The following is a 12,685-nucleotide window of genomic DNA, read 5'->3' as shown; positions in this document are numbered from 1 at the left end:
TTCCCATGGAACTATCAACTAAGACGCCTAAATCCCTTTCCTGGTCTGTGACTGATAGCACTGACCCCTGTAGCGTGTATGTGAAGTTTGGATTTTTTGCCCCTATGTGCATCACTTTACAAAATGTGCTTTTCAAATATTTGGAAATGAGGCTCATCCCACCCCACCATATCAAATTGTTCCAGCTCACTCAAGCTCCATAGAATAGGCAGTCAGAGCCAACTGTTTTGCTACTGTGTTGCCTTTGGCTGATTTGGGACCTGCTGAAATATCTGGGCCCTGGCATCGATCACACTAAACTAAAAGGAAAAAAACCCAAAATAGTACCGTTTCTTTCATCTGGATTTGATTGATCTTTATCCGGAACAGCTTATGCCTGAAGTCATCATTACAAGTGAATTTGTCTCCATCTTCCACATCCTTGCCTTTGGGGCTTTTGGTTAGTACTCTTGCCTTGCCGCAAGCTAATGATTGGAGGGTTCGCCGTAGCTCTCCATCTTCTGCAACGCAGAGAGAGAGACAGCTTAGGAGGTTAGCTGACAGAATTCAAAAGCCATGAGCAGCTTCCCATACTAACCTATTCCGGTGGCTTGTTTTATCTCCTCTAAACTGAACTCTTCGCCTTCGTTAAACATGAGGAGCACTAGAGTCTGGAACAGGGAGACCTGTAGTTCCTTTTTGCCCTGTCAGGGAGAAAGTGATCGAACGTTACAGTGCCACTTTTGAAAATACAAGGTAGATCGCAGCATACTTCCACGTCTATTCACAGGGAACACGCAGCTTGTGGAAATATTGTTTTGATAACTGTAGAGCCAATCACTTTGGCTCTACATAAGCACAACGTTTAGCCGTGGTTTGTCTTCATCAGTATAAATGCTCTACTGGAACATAAACCATAGTTATGATGTGGCCACAAAATCAGGATGTGGAGCTATTGTCTACAGTGGGTTTAAGAACCATTGTTAGTATTCACCTTTTTTTAAAAAAAATCAGTGATTAATCCCCATTAAGACCCTTCCCCCAAACTCTTAATCCTTTCCGCTTGCAAAATGTCATCAGTCTCTGTGGCGCTTCTCTACATTCACCCTCTGCACATGGTTTGACTCAGCAAGCTGCAAACCATGGTTTCATTGTACGTTATAAATCTTAAATAGCTGTAAGGTGAGAAACTATGGCTAATTATGTTTACAACAGGCTTTAAAACTATACTGAATGTTTTCTGATGCATACGTATAATCCTCTTTGAAGGCTATGTCGCCGTAACTGCAGTGCAAAATTTTTGGGAAGATGACATCATTCAACTATCACGTTTCATGACGACCAGTGTGGTATAGCAGTTAGAGTGTCAGACTAGGATCTGGGACCCCCAGAGGTCACTCTGCTGGGTGACTAGAGCCAATCACACACACTCAGCTTAACCTACATCACAAGATTGTTGCAAGGTTAAACAGAGAACAGGAGAATGATGGAAACCACTTTGGGTCCCCACTGGGGAGAAAGGAGGGGTAAGAACAAAGCAAAACTGAATAAAATTGAAAAACTCCATGAATACTGAGCCAAAAAGAGAGAAGAGCATCATTTCTACAAGTATATCTGGCTTGGCCTGTGACATTTGCTCATTTCCTTCTGAAGCATGGGAAGTATTACACTTGCGACTATTCACACAGCAAAAGAACGCATGAGTAAGATGAAAAAAGAAGTTCAAGGGAGCTAGGAAAAAGCATGGAGATCTTTATGAGAGTTTTAGAACTGAAATGGCTTAAAAGCTCCAGTTGTGTTTCAAGTCTACATTATAGTTTTGAACAGTCATAAAGATACCAGAAAGAAAAAAAATTACCTCTTTAAATTCTGCTTTGAGTACACAGTGACCTAACGTTGACTGCCACTGAAGTTTCCTGCCACTGTGTTTTCCTAGGTAAAACGTCTTAAATATCTCTTGCAGTTTTACCATCTAAAAAGGAGAACATAAATTCTATGTAAATTGACCAACATTTTCTATCTAGGTTCTCTTCTTTTCTTCCTTTTAATTCACAAAAGCTGCATTAACACTGTAGTTGAATCCAAGGGAGCAATCTCAAGCAGGCCTACACGGCAGCCAATCATTGTATTCAGTGGGGCTTACTCTCAAGAAGGCATTCTTAGGACTGCAGCCTTAATTATGCAGTAGCTTCTCTTCGAGTACATCATTACTAGCAGTAATGTTGTGGCCAGCCCCCCACACCCAATGACTTATCGGACAGCGAGGGGACATTCTATGGCTTCCAGAGAAATGCCAGCTTCTTGTGCTTGGCCCTTGACCCCTTGTTGGACAGCAGAGACACATTTTATGGCTTTGAAAGCGAGGCCACCTCCCGTACCTAGTCCTCAACTTTTTAACCGACAGCAGGGAGACATTCCTTGGCTTTGAAAGTGAGGTGGAGGCAGAGCCAGAAGACGGTGGCAGCAGCCTGTACGAAGAGGAGGCAGCAGCTGCCAGTAAAGAAGCGTCAGGCCATTTAGATCTGCCAATGGAAGACCAGCTGGCCATGCAAGTGCACCAACTTGACCAGGAAATGTCACCCGGCAATGACAGCTCCAAGCCAGGACAGTCTTACGGGCCCTTCAGTAATCTTGCCCTCTCTCAGACTGGCCACTATTGCCCAAAGGAAGCCCCCCCCCCCCCCTCGCAGTCCGCCATCCTCACTGGAATGCCATCACTGGCTCTGCTCCAACCTGACTGAGTGCCAGCAGCCAGACCACAACAAGTAAAGCCCATTTTATGCTCAAATAAAATGGGCTGTAGATGGGGGAAGGGAAAGGGTGGGATAATGGGAGGCTGGTGCCACTGCCCTGACAGACCCCAGCTTGGTGTTTGGGGTGTGGGGAGGCTGGACAAGGAAATGAGAGGGGGAGGCTAGGCAGAGGAATAGGAGGCTTGTGCCAGGGGGGGTGGGGAAGTGGGCGGTAAGCCGTCGCTGCCCCAGTGGGCTCAATTTGGTGTCTGTGATGGTGGGCCAATTGCTGCACAGGATTCAGTTCCACACATGGCTGAGTTCTGCATGGCAATTGGCTAGGAGTGTGTTGTTGCAACATTAGGCAACTGTATGTTTAGACATATATTCAACTGTCATAATTATTTCTTTTGTAAACTTTAGAAAAGGAGCATTAAAAATCAAATCAATTTTTGTCACTGAATCTTTTAAACTACAGAAGCATGCCAAGAAACTGACATTATCTCAGACATTCTTGGAACTTGAACACACAGAGTTTTGAAAAACATTAACTAATTAAATTTTAACTTCTAACCACTTGTATTGATCAAAGTCAGGGAAAAAGAATAACAGTTTTTCATGCTGGCAACATAGGTAGCCTTACCTCTGATGGTAGATGGACTTCCATAGGCACATAGGTTGGCCAATAGCCCATAGTCAAGATATTCACGGTGAGTTCAATGTTACCAGGTACATTCTGATTTTGCATATACTGCAAGCATAACAGAAGGAACAACCCTGTGAGGATTTGTGTCAGGCATGAAGACAGTGTGTCATGGTGCTCCCTCCCCCACAATGAACATGGAGTATCAGAGAAACCTTTCTGGTTTTGGAAGCCTTCAATCAAATTAGTTTGCAATGACATCTAGATGTGGGCATCTGACAACCAGTTGCGTTTGTGCTTGCAATGAATAAAATAGCTCTACACAATTCAATGCCGCTTGTAATGGAGTTTCATAGCCAAGTAGAATTTAAAACCAGGTCTCTTCAGTCATTCAATTCACCCATTACACCTCCACACAAGCTCCACCCCACCCCCCCAAAAAAGGGAAGAAAAGAAAAAAGAAAAAGCAGTACTGCGCAGGCATACAGAATGCAAATCAAAAGAATGAAAATGAGAGATAGATACTAAAATGAAATGCTTGGGAAGGCCCTCTCAAGTTTAATTACAAATGTTTGCTTGGCCAAAATACCAGAAGTGCCCAGACATCAGCCCACACCCAGAAAGTTATAAACTATGGCAAGTTTTGTATTCATACCTGTTTAAATTGTATCATGATGTCTTTAGAAAGTTCCATGTCCTTAAACATTCCTTCAAGTTTGCTAGTGAAAGCAGCTCCACATTCTATGAAAGGATATTTTAATTGACATTGCAGTTAGGTTTATTTTGTGGCTTCCAGCAGAAAGTTTAAAAACATGTAATTAACCAGATGTCACAAGGAGGTTCCTTTACAGCATAAAGGGAAGACTGTGCAATTACAACAATGCTGACTGAAAACAGGGCATGGAGGGTCAATTTGCAGCTATCAGAGTGGTTCTAGAAGACAATTATTTACTGTATATACTCGTGTATAAGTCGAGGCACTTAATTTCACCACAAAAAACTGGGAAAACTTATTGACTCGCGTATAAGTCGAGGGTGGGAAATGCAGCAGCTACTGGTAAATTGCAAAAATAAAAATAGATACCAATAAAATTACATTAATTGAGACATCAGTAGGTTAAATGTTTTTGAATATTTATTTCAACGAAAAACAGTAAACTAGCTCTGTAAGCCCTGATTCTCCCTTTAAATCCACTCAGAAGGGGTGGGGGGTGATTTAAAGGGAGAATCTGGGGAAAATGTCAGGGTGCCTGTCAGGGGAGGAATGTTTATGTTAGCAGTACCAACATTTCAGAGTATCTTTAGGAGACCCTCCTGATGATACCACCCAAGTTTGGTGAAGTTTTGTTCAGGGGGTCCAAAGTTATGGATCCTCAAAAGGGTAGCTCCATCTACTATTAGCTTCCTTTGGAAACAATGGGGGATGGGAGCACCCACTTTGGGGATCCATAACTTTGGATCCCCTGAACCAAACATCACCAAACCTGGCTGGTATCAGCAGGAGATTATCCTGATAATACCACCCAGGTTTAGCGAAGTTTGGTTCAAGGTGTCCAAAGTTATCGACCCCCAAAATGTAGCCCCATCTACTACTAGCTCCCATTGGAAACAATGGGGACACCCCCTTTGGGGATCCATAACTTTGGACCCCCTGAATCAAACTTCACCAAACCTGGCTGGTATCATCAGGAGTGTCACCTGATGATACCCTGATATTTTGGTGCTGCTAGCCTAAAAACTGCGCCCCCTGGCGGCCAACAAAGTAAAAACCCTAAAATATTTTTTAAAATAAACCTCACTCTCGTATAAGTTGAGGGGGGCTGAAAAATTCGACTTATATGTGAGTATATACGGTAAAAGCACTGCATCAAACACAGAGTCCTGTAGCACTTTAGAACATTCATAATTACAGCAGTGAGAACTTCCCTCAGTCATAACCTAAGAAGGCCCACTAAAATAACTGTTTCCGAGGACAGATCACAGAGTTAAAACCTGCCACCGGTATGTGCTGATATCAAATAAACTGTTTTTGCATCAACCTTATATAAGCATGTGCGCTTTAATGCAGACAGTATTGGGAAGGAACTTTGGTGAAAACTTCTCATTAAGCGCAATGTCCCCATTCAGGGCAACAGTCAGAACCGCTCCTTACCCCAAAAAGGAGATATTCTGCTGGAGATGCCTGTGCCTAAACCGACACTGCACAGGAAAACTCTAGCACAAACGGGAGCACCACATATTCCTCAGAACTTCTATATACAGGGTGTTGTGGGGTTTCTGGGCTGTATGGCTGTGTTCCATGGCCATACAGCCCAGAAACCCCACAACTCCCCGGTGATTCTGCCCGTGAAAGCCTTTGACAATACTTCTATATAACAGTTTGTTTTCCCACCCATACTCGCTCTACTCCACAAAGCCATCTTTCTTGATTCAACATTTTTCTAAAAGGTTTTAGGTTACCTACATTCACTATTTCCTTCTTTCTGAATTTAGCTGCTTGTTAACGTAAAACCCTTTAAGCAGAACATTTTAAAAGTCATTCAGGGCTGCTTCATATGACACTTTTTCATATGACACTTTTTCTTGCAATCTCTGCATTGGAAACATACACCAAGGCCTGTGAAGAATTATTTAGTGACCCTCCCCTACTATTACGGATGCTGAGCAGCTTCAACTGTGTGCTCTACCCCTGCAATGAAAAATGCCAGTATAGACACAGTGTGAGGGAAACTGTTCTCAGACCATTTGGTTAAAATACTGCTTCTTTGCAAATACACCCATGCACATACCATTCATAACAGGTGAGAAACATGGAAGCAACCTGAACAAGGAGAATTTAGAGAACAAAAAAAAATCTTACCATGTTTGAGTTTAGAAAGCATAGATTTCTCGGCATCTACTGATGCACTTTTGCCCACTAATAGCCGCTTAGCTAGATCTTTTTTGTAAAAGGCCTCAAAGACATCCTTGCCTGTAGAAGACAGAAGACACATTTTTTAAAAGCCCCCATGGAATTTTAACCGAAACCCTCTCACCATTAGCAACTTGCAGAAGAGGACTGAGAACTTGCCAGGGAGACATAAAGCCTGCCAATATCTAACTTCAGAAGACAACAGGCAATATCCATGTGCGTACTGGGGGTAGTGCATTTGAAAGTGGAGGAAAATAATTTCTTCAAAAGTCTTTAGACTATACTGGGGATGCATACAGAGGGACTCAAATCTGTTCAGGGTGATGAATATACCTGATTTTTATTTACCCTTTACTTGGACTTTACTCTAGCCTTTGAGACCCCCTCAAGAAAGCAATCATCCACAATCAATTGAAAGGATAGCAGCTACACAAGTGTGCATTCTTTAAATCTTATGCAAAAACTACAGCCAAGGTTGCTCACTTGTGTAGCTGCTCAATGCTAGAGAAAAGTTCAGCTCTTACCGTATATGAACCTAAATATAATCATAATTTTATCCAGCATCTTTTCTAGCTCTTCATCAGTAGCCTCTTTGTTGCCCGCACGAAGCTTTGAATCTACATACTTAGCTGAAACAAACCAGAACAAAGGGTATGACAGGATCTTAGCATGCAGTTTACTCTAGAACAGTTTACTCTAGAACAAGCTATATAATCTCCACCAGACTGCTACTGCTTATAATCAAAAGGAATGCCCTGCAGGAATGTTCAACTCTGGCTCTGACAACATGAATATCTCTGTAGAAAGAATACGCTGAACCTAATACTCAGATCCTAAGAACACCCAGAAACATTTCTCTCTCCAGCCTACCTATTTACTCACCAAAGTATAGCTGAAGTGTTTATCTGGTCTGATTGGAGCTGGGCCCTAGTTTTATTTTACATTAAGCCAAGGGTGCAAAGCCCCCTAGAGAAACTGAACTGAACGAAAACCAGAAAAAAGGCTTTAGTAGTTATGATACAGATTAACTGATTTTGCAAATGCAGTCTACAAAAGTGAATACAGGCAGTGGACTCATTATTAGGCAACAGCCTATTTTGAGAATGACAAGTCATTATGACCTGTCAAATTGTTCTTGCCATTAGTTTTAATTATTCATTGATATTTCTGCTTTTGGATACATTGGCTGTTTCAGAATTGCACTATTGCTTTTTTGGTTTTACTAGTTCTTCTAGGAACTATGGGAAATTGTCTGTTTGTAAGCGTAAATGCTTTCAGTACAACAATCAAATGCACACAACCTTGAACAGCAAGGGTAATGCCACAGAAATTAGACAGAGTTCCACCAGGAATAAACAGATCCCAATGCTGAAGAATTTACTACAAACCAAACAAACTGTCTTTCTCCCAAGCTCCAGCGACTGATAGACGTTCTGAAATCCGTCAACAGACCATGATTTTGACTTTCAGTCATGAAAGCCATAACATGGCTTTGACTGAGAAATCGTAACACAAGATTAAGTATTCATGACAATTTCGAGTATACCTGTGTGGTAAAGGTTGGCACTCAGTAAACTTAATATTTTCAAATATTCACATATTTGAATATTTTCAAATATTCACATATTTGTTTCAGTTTTATTAAATGTGAAGCATAAGGTGCTTTCTGGTTGTAAAAAGGAAACCTAAAGCAGCATAATCAGCATTCTTCATACAGGAGATGCACCAACAGCACACTTGTTATAGGGCTGGAAGCCATCATTTTCAGGACTGAGAACTAATGGTGCTTGTTGACATCCTAGATCAGGGGTCTGCAACCTGCGGCTCTTCAGGTGGTGGGGGGGGGGGGGGGGGGGGGGGGGGGGGGGAGGGGGGGGGGGGGGGGGGGGGGGGGGGGGGGGAGGGGGGGGGGGGGGCTTTAAGGGGGAGGGAGGGTGGTATGCAACCGATTTGTCTGGTAATTGGTTTCGGATAGGTCTGTGAAGCATCAGGGACATGTGAGGAGAAAGAGAATGTATTAACTATCTGTAAGGCTGGACACAATCGGACAAAGTCAGCTTTAATAAAAGGAACGTACTTTACTGAGTTGCGTTGCCCTAGATCAGGGGTCTGCAACCTGCGGCTCTTCACATGTTCATGGACTACAAATCCCATCAGCCCCTGCCAGCATGACCAATTGGCCATGCTGGCAGGGGCTGATGGGATGGGGGTGGGGGGGGGGGGGGGGGGGGGGGGGGGGGGTTGGGGGGGGGGGGGGGGGGGGGGGGGGGGGTGGTGGGGGGGGGGGGGGGTGGGGGGGGGGGGGGGGGGGGGGGGGGGGGGGGGGTTGGGGGGGGGGTGGGGGGGGGGGGGGGGGATGGGAGGGGGGGGGGGTGGGGGGGGGGGGGGGTGGGGGGGGGGGGGGGTGGGGGGGGGGGGGGGTGGGGGGGGGGGGGGGTGGGGGGGGGGGGGGGTGGGGGGGGGGGGGGGTGGGGGGGGGGGGGGGTGGGGGGGGGGGGGGGTGGGGGGGGGGGGGGGTGGGGGGGGGGGGGGGTGGGGGGGGGGGGGGGTGGGGGGGGGGGGGGGTGGGGGGGGGGGGGGGTGGGGGGGGGGGGGGGTGGGGGGGGGGGGGGGTGGGGGGGGGGGGGGGTGGGGGGGGGGGGGGGTGGGGGGGGGGGGGGGTGGGGGGGGGGGGGGGTGGGGGGGGGGGGGGGTGGGGGGGGGGGGGGGTGGGGGGGGGGGGGGGTGGGGGGGGGGGGGGGTGGGGGGGGGGGGGGGTGGGGGGGGGGGGGGGTGGGGGGGGGGGGGGGTGGGGGGGGGGGGGGGTGGGGGGGGGGGGGGGTGGGGGGGGGGGGGGGTGGGGGGGGGGGGGGGTGGGGGGGGGGGGGGGTGGGGGGGGGGGGGGGTGGGGGGGGGGGGGGGTGGGGGGGGGGGGGGGTGGGGGGGGGGGGGGGTGGGGGGGGGGGGGGGTGGGGGGGGGGGGGGGTGGGGGGGGGGGGGGGTGGGGGGGGGGGGGGGTGGGGGGGGGGGGGGGTGGGGGGGGGGGGGGGTGGGGGGGGGGGGGGGTGGGGGGGGGGGGGGGTGGGGGGGGGGGGGGGTGGGGGGGGGGGGGGGTGGGGGGGGGGGGGGGTGGGGGGGGGGGGGGGTGGGGGGGGGGGGGGGTGGGGGGGGGGGGGGGTGGGGGGGGGGGGGGGTGGGGGGGGGGGGGGGTGGGGGGGGGGGGGGGTGGGGGGGGGGGGGGGTGGGGGGGGGGGGGGGTGGGGGGGGGGGGGGGTGGGGGGGGGGGGGGGTGGGGGGGGGGGGGGGTGGGGGGGGGGGGGGGTGGGGGGGGGGGGGGGTGGGGGGGGGGGGGGGTGGGGGGGGGGGGGGGTGGGGGGGGGGGGGGGTGGGGGGGGGGGGGGGTGGGGGGGGGGGGGGGTGGGGGGGGGGGGGGGTGGGGGGGGGGGGGGGTGGGGGGGGGGGGGGGTGGGGGGGGGGGGGGGTGGGGGGGGGGGGGGGTGGGGGGGGGGGGGGGTGGGGGGGGGGGGGGGTGGGGGGGGGGGGGGGTGGGGGGGGGGGGGGGTGGGGGGGGGGGGGGGTGGGGGGGGGGGGGGGTGGGGGGGGGGGGGGGTGGGGGGGGGGGGGGGTGGGGGGGGGGGGGGGTGGGGGGGGGGGGGGGTGGGGGGGGGGGGGGGTGGGGGGGGGGGGGGGTGGGGGGGGGGGGGGGTGGGGGGGGGGGGGGGTGGGGGGGGGGGGGGGTGGGGGGGGGGGGGGGTGGGGGGGGGGGGGGGTGGGGGGGGGGGGGGGTGGGGGGGGGGGGGGGTGGGGGGGGGGGGGGGTGGGGGGGGGGGGGGGTGGGGGGGGGGGGGGGTGGGGGGGGGGGGGGGTGGGGGGGGGGGGGGGTGGGGGGGGGGGGGGGTGGGGGGGGGGGGGGGTGGGGGGGGGGGGGGGTGGGGGGGGGGGGGGGTGGGGGGGGGGGGGGGTGGGGGGGGGGGGGGGTGGGGGGGGGGGGGGGTGGGGGGGGGGGGGGGTGGGGGGGGGGGGGGGTGGGGGGGGGGGGGGGTGGGGGGGGGGGGGGGTGGGGGGGGGGGGGGGTGGGGGGGGGGGGGGGTGGGGGGGGGGGGGGGTGGGGGGGGGGGGGGGTGGGGGGGGGGGGGGGTGGGGGGGGGGGGGGGTGGGGGGGGGGGGGGGTGGGGGGGGGGGGGGGTGGGGGGGGGGGGGGGTGGGGGGGGGGGGGGGTGGGGGGGGGGGGGGGTGGGGGGGGGGGGGGGTGGGGGGGGGGGGGGGTGGGGGGGGGGGGGGGTGGGGGGGGGGGGGGGTGGGGGGGGGGGGGGGTGGGGGGGGGGGGGGGTGGGGGGGGGGGGGGGTGGGGGGGGGGGGGGGTGGGGGGGGGGGGGGGTGGGGGGGGGGGGGGGTGGGGGGGGGGGGGGGTGGGGGGGGGGGGGGGTGGGGGGGGGGGGGGGTGGGGGGGGGGGGGGGTGGGGGGGGGGGGGGGTGGGGGGGGGGGGGGGTGGGGGGGGGGGGGGGTGGGGGGGGGGGGGGGTGGGGGGGGGGGGGGGTGGGGGGGGGGGGGGGTGGGGGGGGGGGGGGGTGGGGGGGGGGGGGGGTGGGGGGGGGGGGGGGTGGGGGGGGGGGGGGGTGGGGGGGGGGGGGGGTGGGGGGGGGGGGGGGTGGGGGGGGGGGGGGGTGGGGGGGGGGGGGGGTGGGGGGGGGGGGGGGTGGGGGGGGGGGGGGGTGGGGGGGGGGGGGGGTGGGGGGGGGGGGGGGTGGGGGGGGGGGGGGGTGGGGGGGGGGGGGGGTGGGGGGGGGGGGGGGTGGGGGGGGGGGGGGGTGGGGGGGGGGGGGGGTGGGGGGGGGGGGGGGTGGGGGGGGGGGGGGGTGGGGGGGGGGGGGGGTGGGGGGGGGGGGGGGTGGGGGGGGGGGGGGGTGGGGGGGGGGGGGGGTGGGGGGGGGGGGGGGTGGGGGGGGGGGGGGGTGGGGGGGGGGGGGGGTGGGGGGGGGGGGGGGTGGGGGGGGGGGGGGGTGGGGGGGGGGGGGGGTGGGGGGGGGGGGGGGTGGGGGGGGGGGGGGGTGGGGGGGGGGGGGGGTGGGGGGGGGGGGGGGTGGGGGGGGGGGGGGGTGGGGGGGGGGGGGGGTGGGGGGGGGGGGGGGTGGGGGGGGGGGGGGGTGGGGGGGGGGGGGGGTGGGGGGGGGGGGGGGTGGGGGGGGGGGGGGGTGGGGGGGGGGGGGGGTGGGGGGGGGGGGGGGTGGGGGGGGGGGGGGGTGGGGGGGGGGGGGGGTGGGGGGGGGGGGGGGTGGGGGGGGGGGGGGGTGGGGGGGGGGGGGGGTGGGGGGGGGGGGGGGTGGGGGGGGGGGGGGGTGGGGGGGGGGGGGGGTGGGGGGGGGGGGGGGTGGGGGGGGGGGGGGGTGGGGGGGGGGGGGGGTGGGGGGGGGGGGGGGTGGGGGGGGGGGGGGGTGGGGGGGGGGGGGGGTGGGGGGGGGGGGGGGTGGGGGGGGGGGGGGGTGGGGGGGGGGGGGGGTGGGGGGGGGGGGGGGTGGGGGGGGGGGGGGGTGGGGGGGGGGGGGGGTGGGGGGGGGGGGGGGTGGGGGGGGGGGGGGGTGGGGGGGGGGGGGGGTGGGGGGGGGGGGGGGTGGGGGGGGGGGGGGGTGGGGGGGGGGGGGGGTGGGGGGGGGGGGGGGTGGGGGGGGGGGGGGGTGGGGGGGGGGGGGGGTGGGGGGGGGGGGGGGTGGGGGGGGGGGGGGGTGGGGGGGGGGGGGGGTGGGGGGGGGGGGGGGTGGGGGGGGGGGGGGGTGGGGGGGGGGGGGGGTGGGGGGGGGGGGGGGTGGGGGGGGGGGGGGGTGGGGGGGGGGGGGGGTGGGGGGGGGGGGGGGTGGGGGGGGGGGGGGGTGGGGGGGGGGGGGGGTGGGGGGGGGGGGGGGTGGGGGGGGGGGGGGGTGGGGGGGGGGGGGGGTGGGGGGGGGGGGGGGTGGGGGGGGGGGGGGGTGGGGGGGGGGGGGGGTGGGGGGGGGGGGGGGTGGGGGGGGGGGGGGGTGGGGGGGGGGGGGGGTGGGGGGGGGGGGGGGTGGGGGGGGGGGGGGGTGGGGGGGGGGGGGGGTGGGGGGGGGGGGGGGTGGGGGGGGGGGGGGGTGGGGGGGGGGGGGGGTGGGGGGGGGGGGGGGTGGGGGGGGGGGGGGGTGGGGGGGGGGGGGGGTGGGGGGGGGGGGGGGTGGGGGGGGGGGGGGGTGGGGGGGGGGGGGGGTGGGGGGGGGGGGGGGTGGGGGGGGGGGGGGGTGGGGGGGGGGGGGGGTGGGGGGGGGGGGGGGTGGGGGGGGGGGGGGGTGGGGGGGGGGGGGGGTGGGGGGGGGGGGGGGTGGGGGGGGGGGGGGGTGGGGGGGGGGGGGGGTGGGGGGGGGGGGGGGTGGGGGGGGGGGGGGGTGGGGGGGGGGGGGGGTGGGGGGGGGGGGGGGTGGGGGGGGGGGGGG

The 12,685-nt window shown here is 59.6% G+C and overlaps 1 protein-coding gene across 1 annotated transcript in view; it reads right to left on the bottom strand.

Moving 5' to 3' along the window:
• The window catches only part of CUL4B (cullin 4B), a 37,203-nt gene that overhangs the window by 7,928 nt on the left and 16,590 nt on the right, over positions 1 to 12,685 (bottom strand). Inside the window, exons 7-14 of the mRNA XM_048513811.1 lie at positions 7,718 to 7,761; positions 6,790 to 6,894; positions 6,215 to 6,325; positions 4,010 to 4,095; positions 3,355 to 3,462; positions 1,838 to 1,951; positions 578 to 683; positions 328 to 500 (exon numbers count right to left, since the gene is read on the bottom strand). Coding sequence (XP_048369768.1) covers positions 328 to 500; positions 578 to 683; positions 1,838 to 1,951; positions 3,355 to 3,462; positions 4,010 to 4,095; positions 6,215 to 6,325; positions 6,790 to 6,894; positions 7,718 to 7,761 — 847 coding nt within the window. The remainder of the gene's footprint in view (positions 1 to 327; positions 501 to 577; positions 684 to 1,837; positions 1,952 to 3,354; positions 3,463 to 4,009; positions 4,096 to 6,214; positions 6,326 to 6,789; positions 6,895 to 7,717; positions 7,762 to 12,685) is intronic.

This window comes from Sphaerodactylus townsendi, linkage group LG13, assembly GCF_021028975.2.
Source record: "Sphaerodactylus townsendi isolate TG3544 linkage group LG13, MPM_Stown_v2.3, whole genome shotgun sequence".
Taxonomy (NCBI): domain Eukaryota; kingdom Metazoa; phylum Chordata; class Lepidosauria; order Squamata; family Sphaerodactylidae; genus Sphaerodactylus; species Sphaerodactylus townsendi.
The sequence above is the reverse complement of the archived record's forward strand: the minus strand, read 5'-3'. Positions and strand labels throughout refer to the sequence as shown.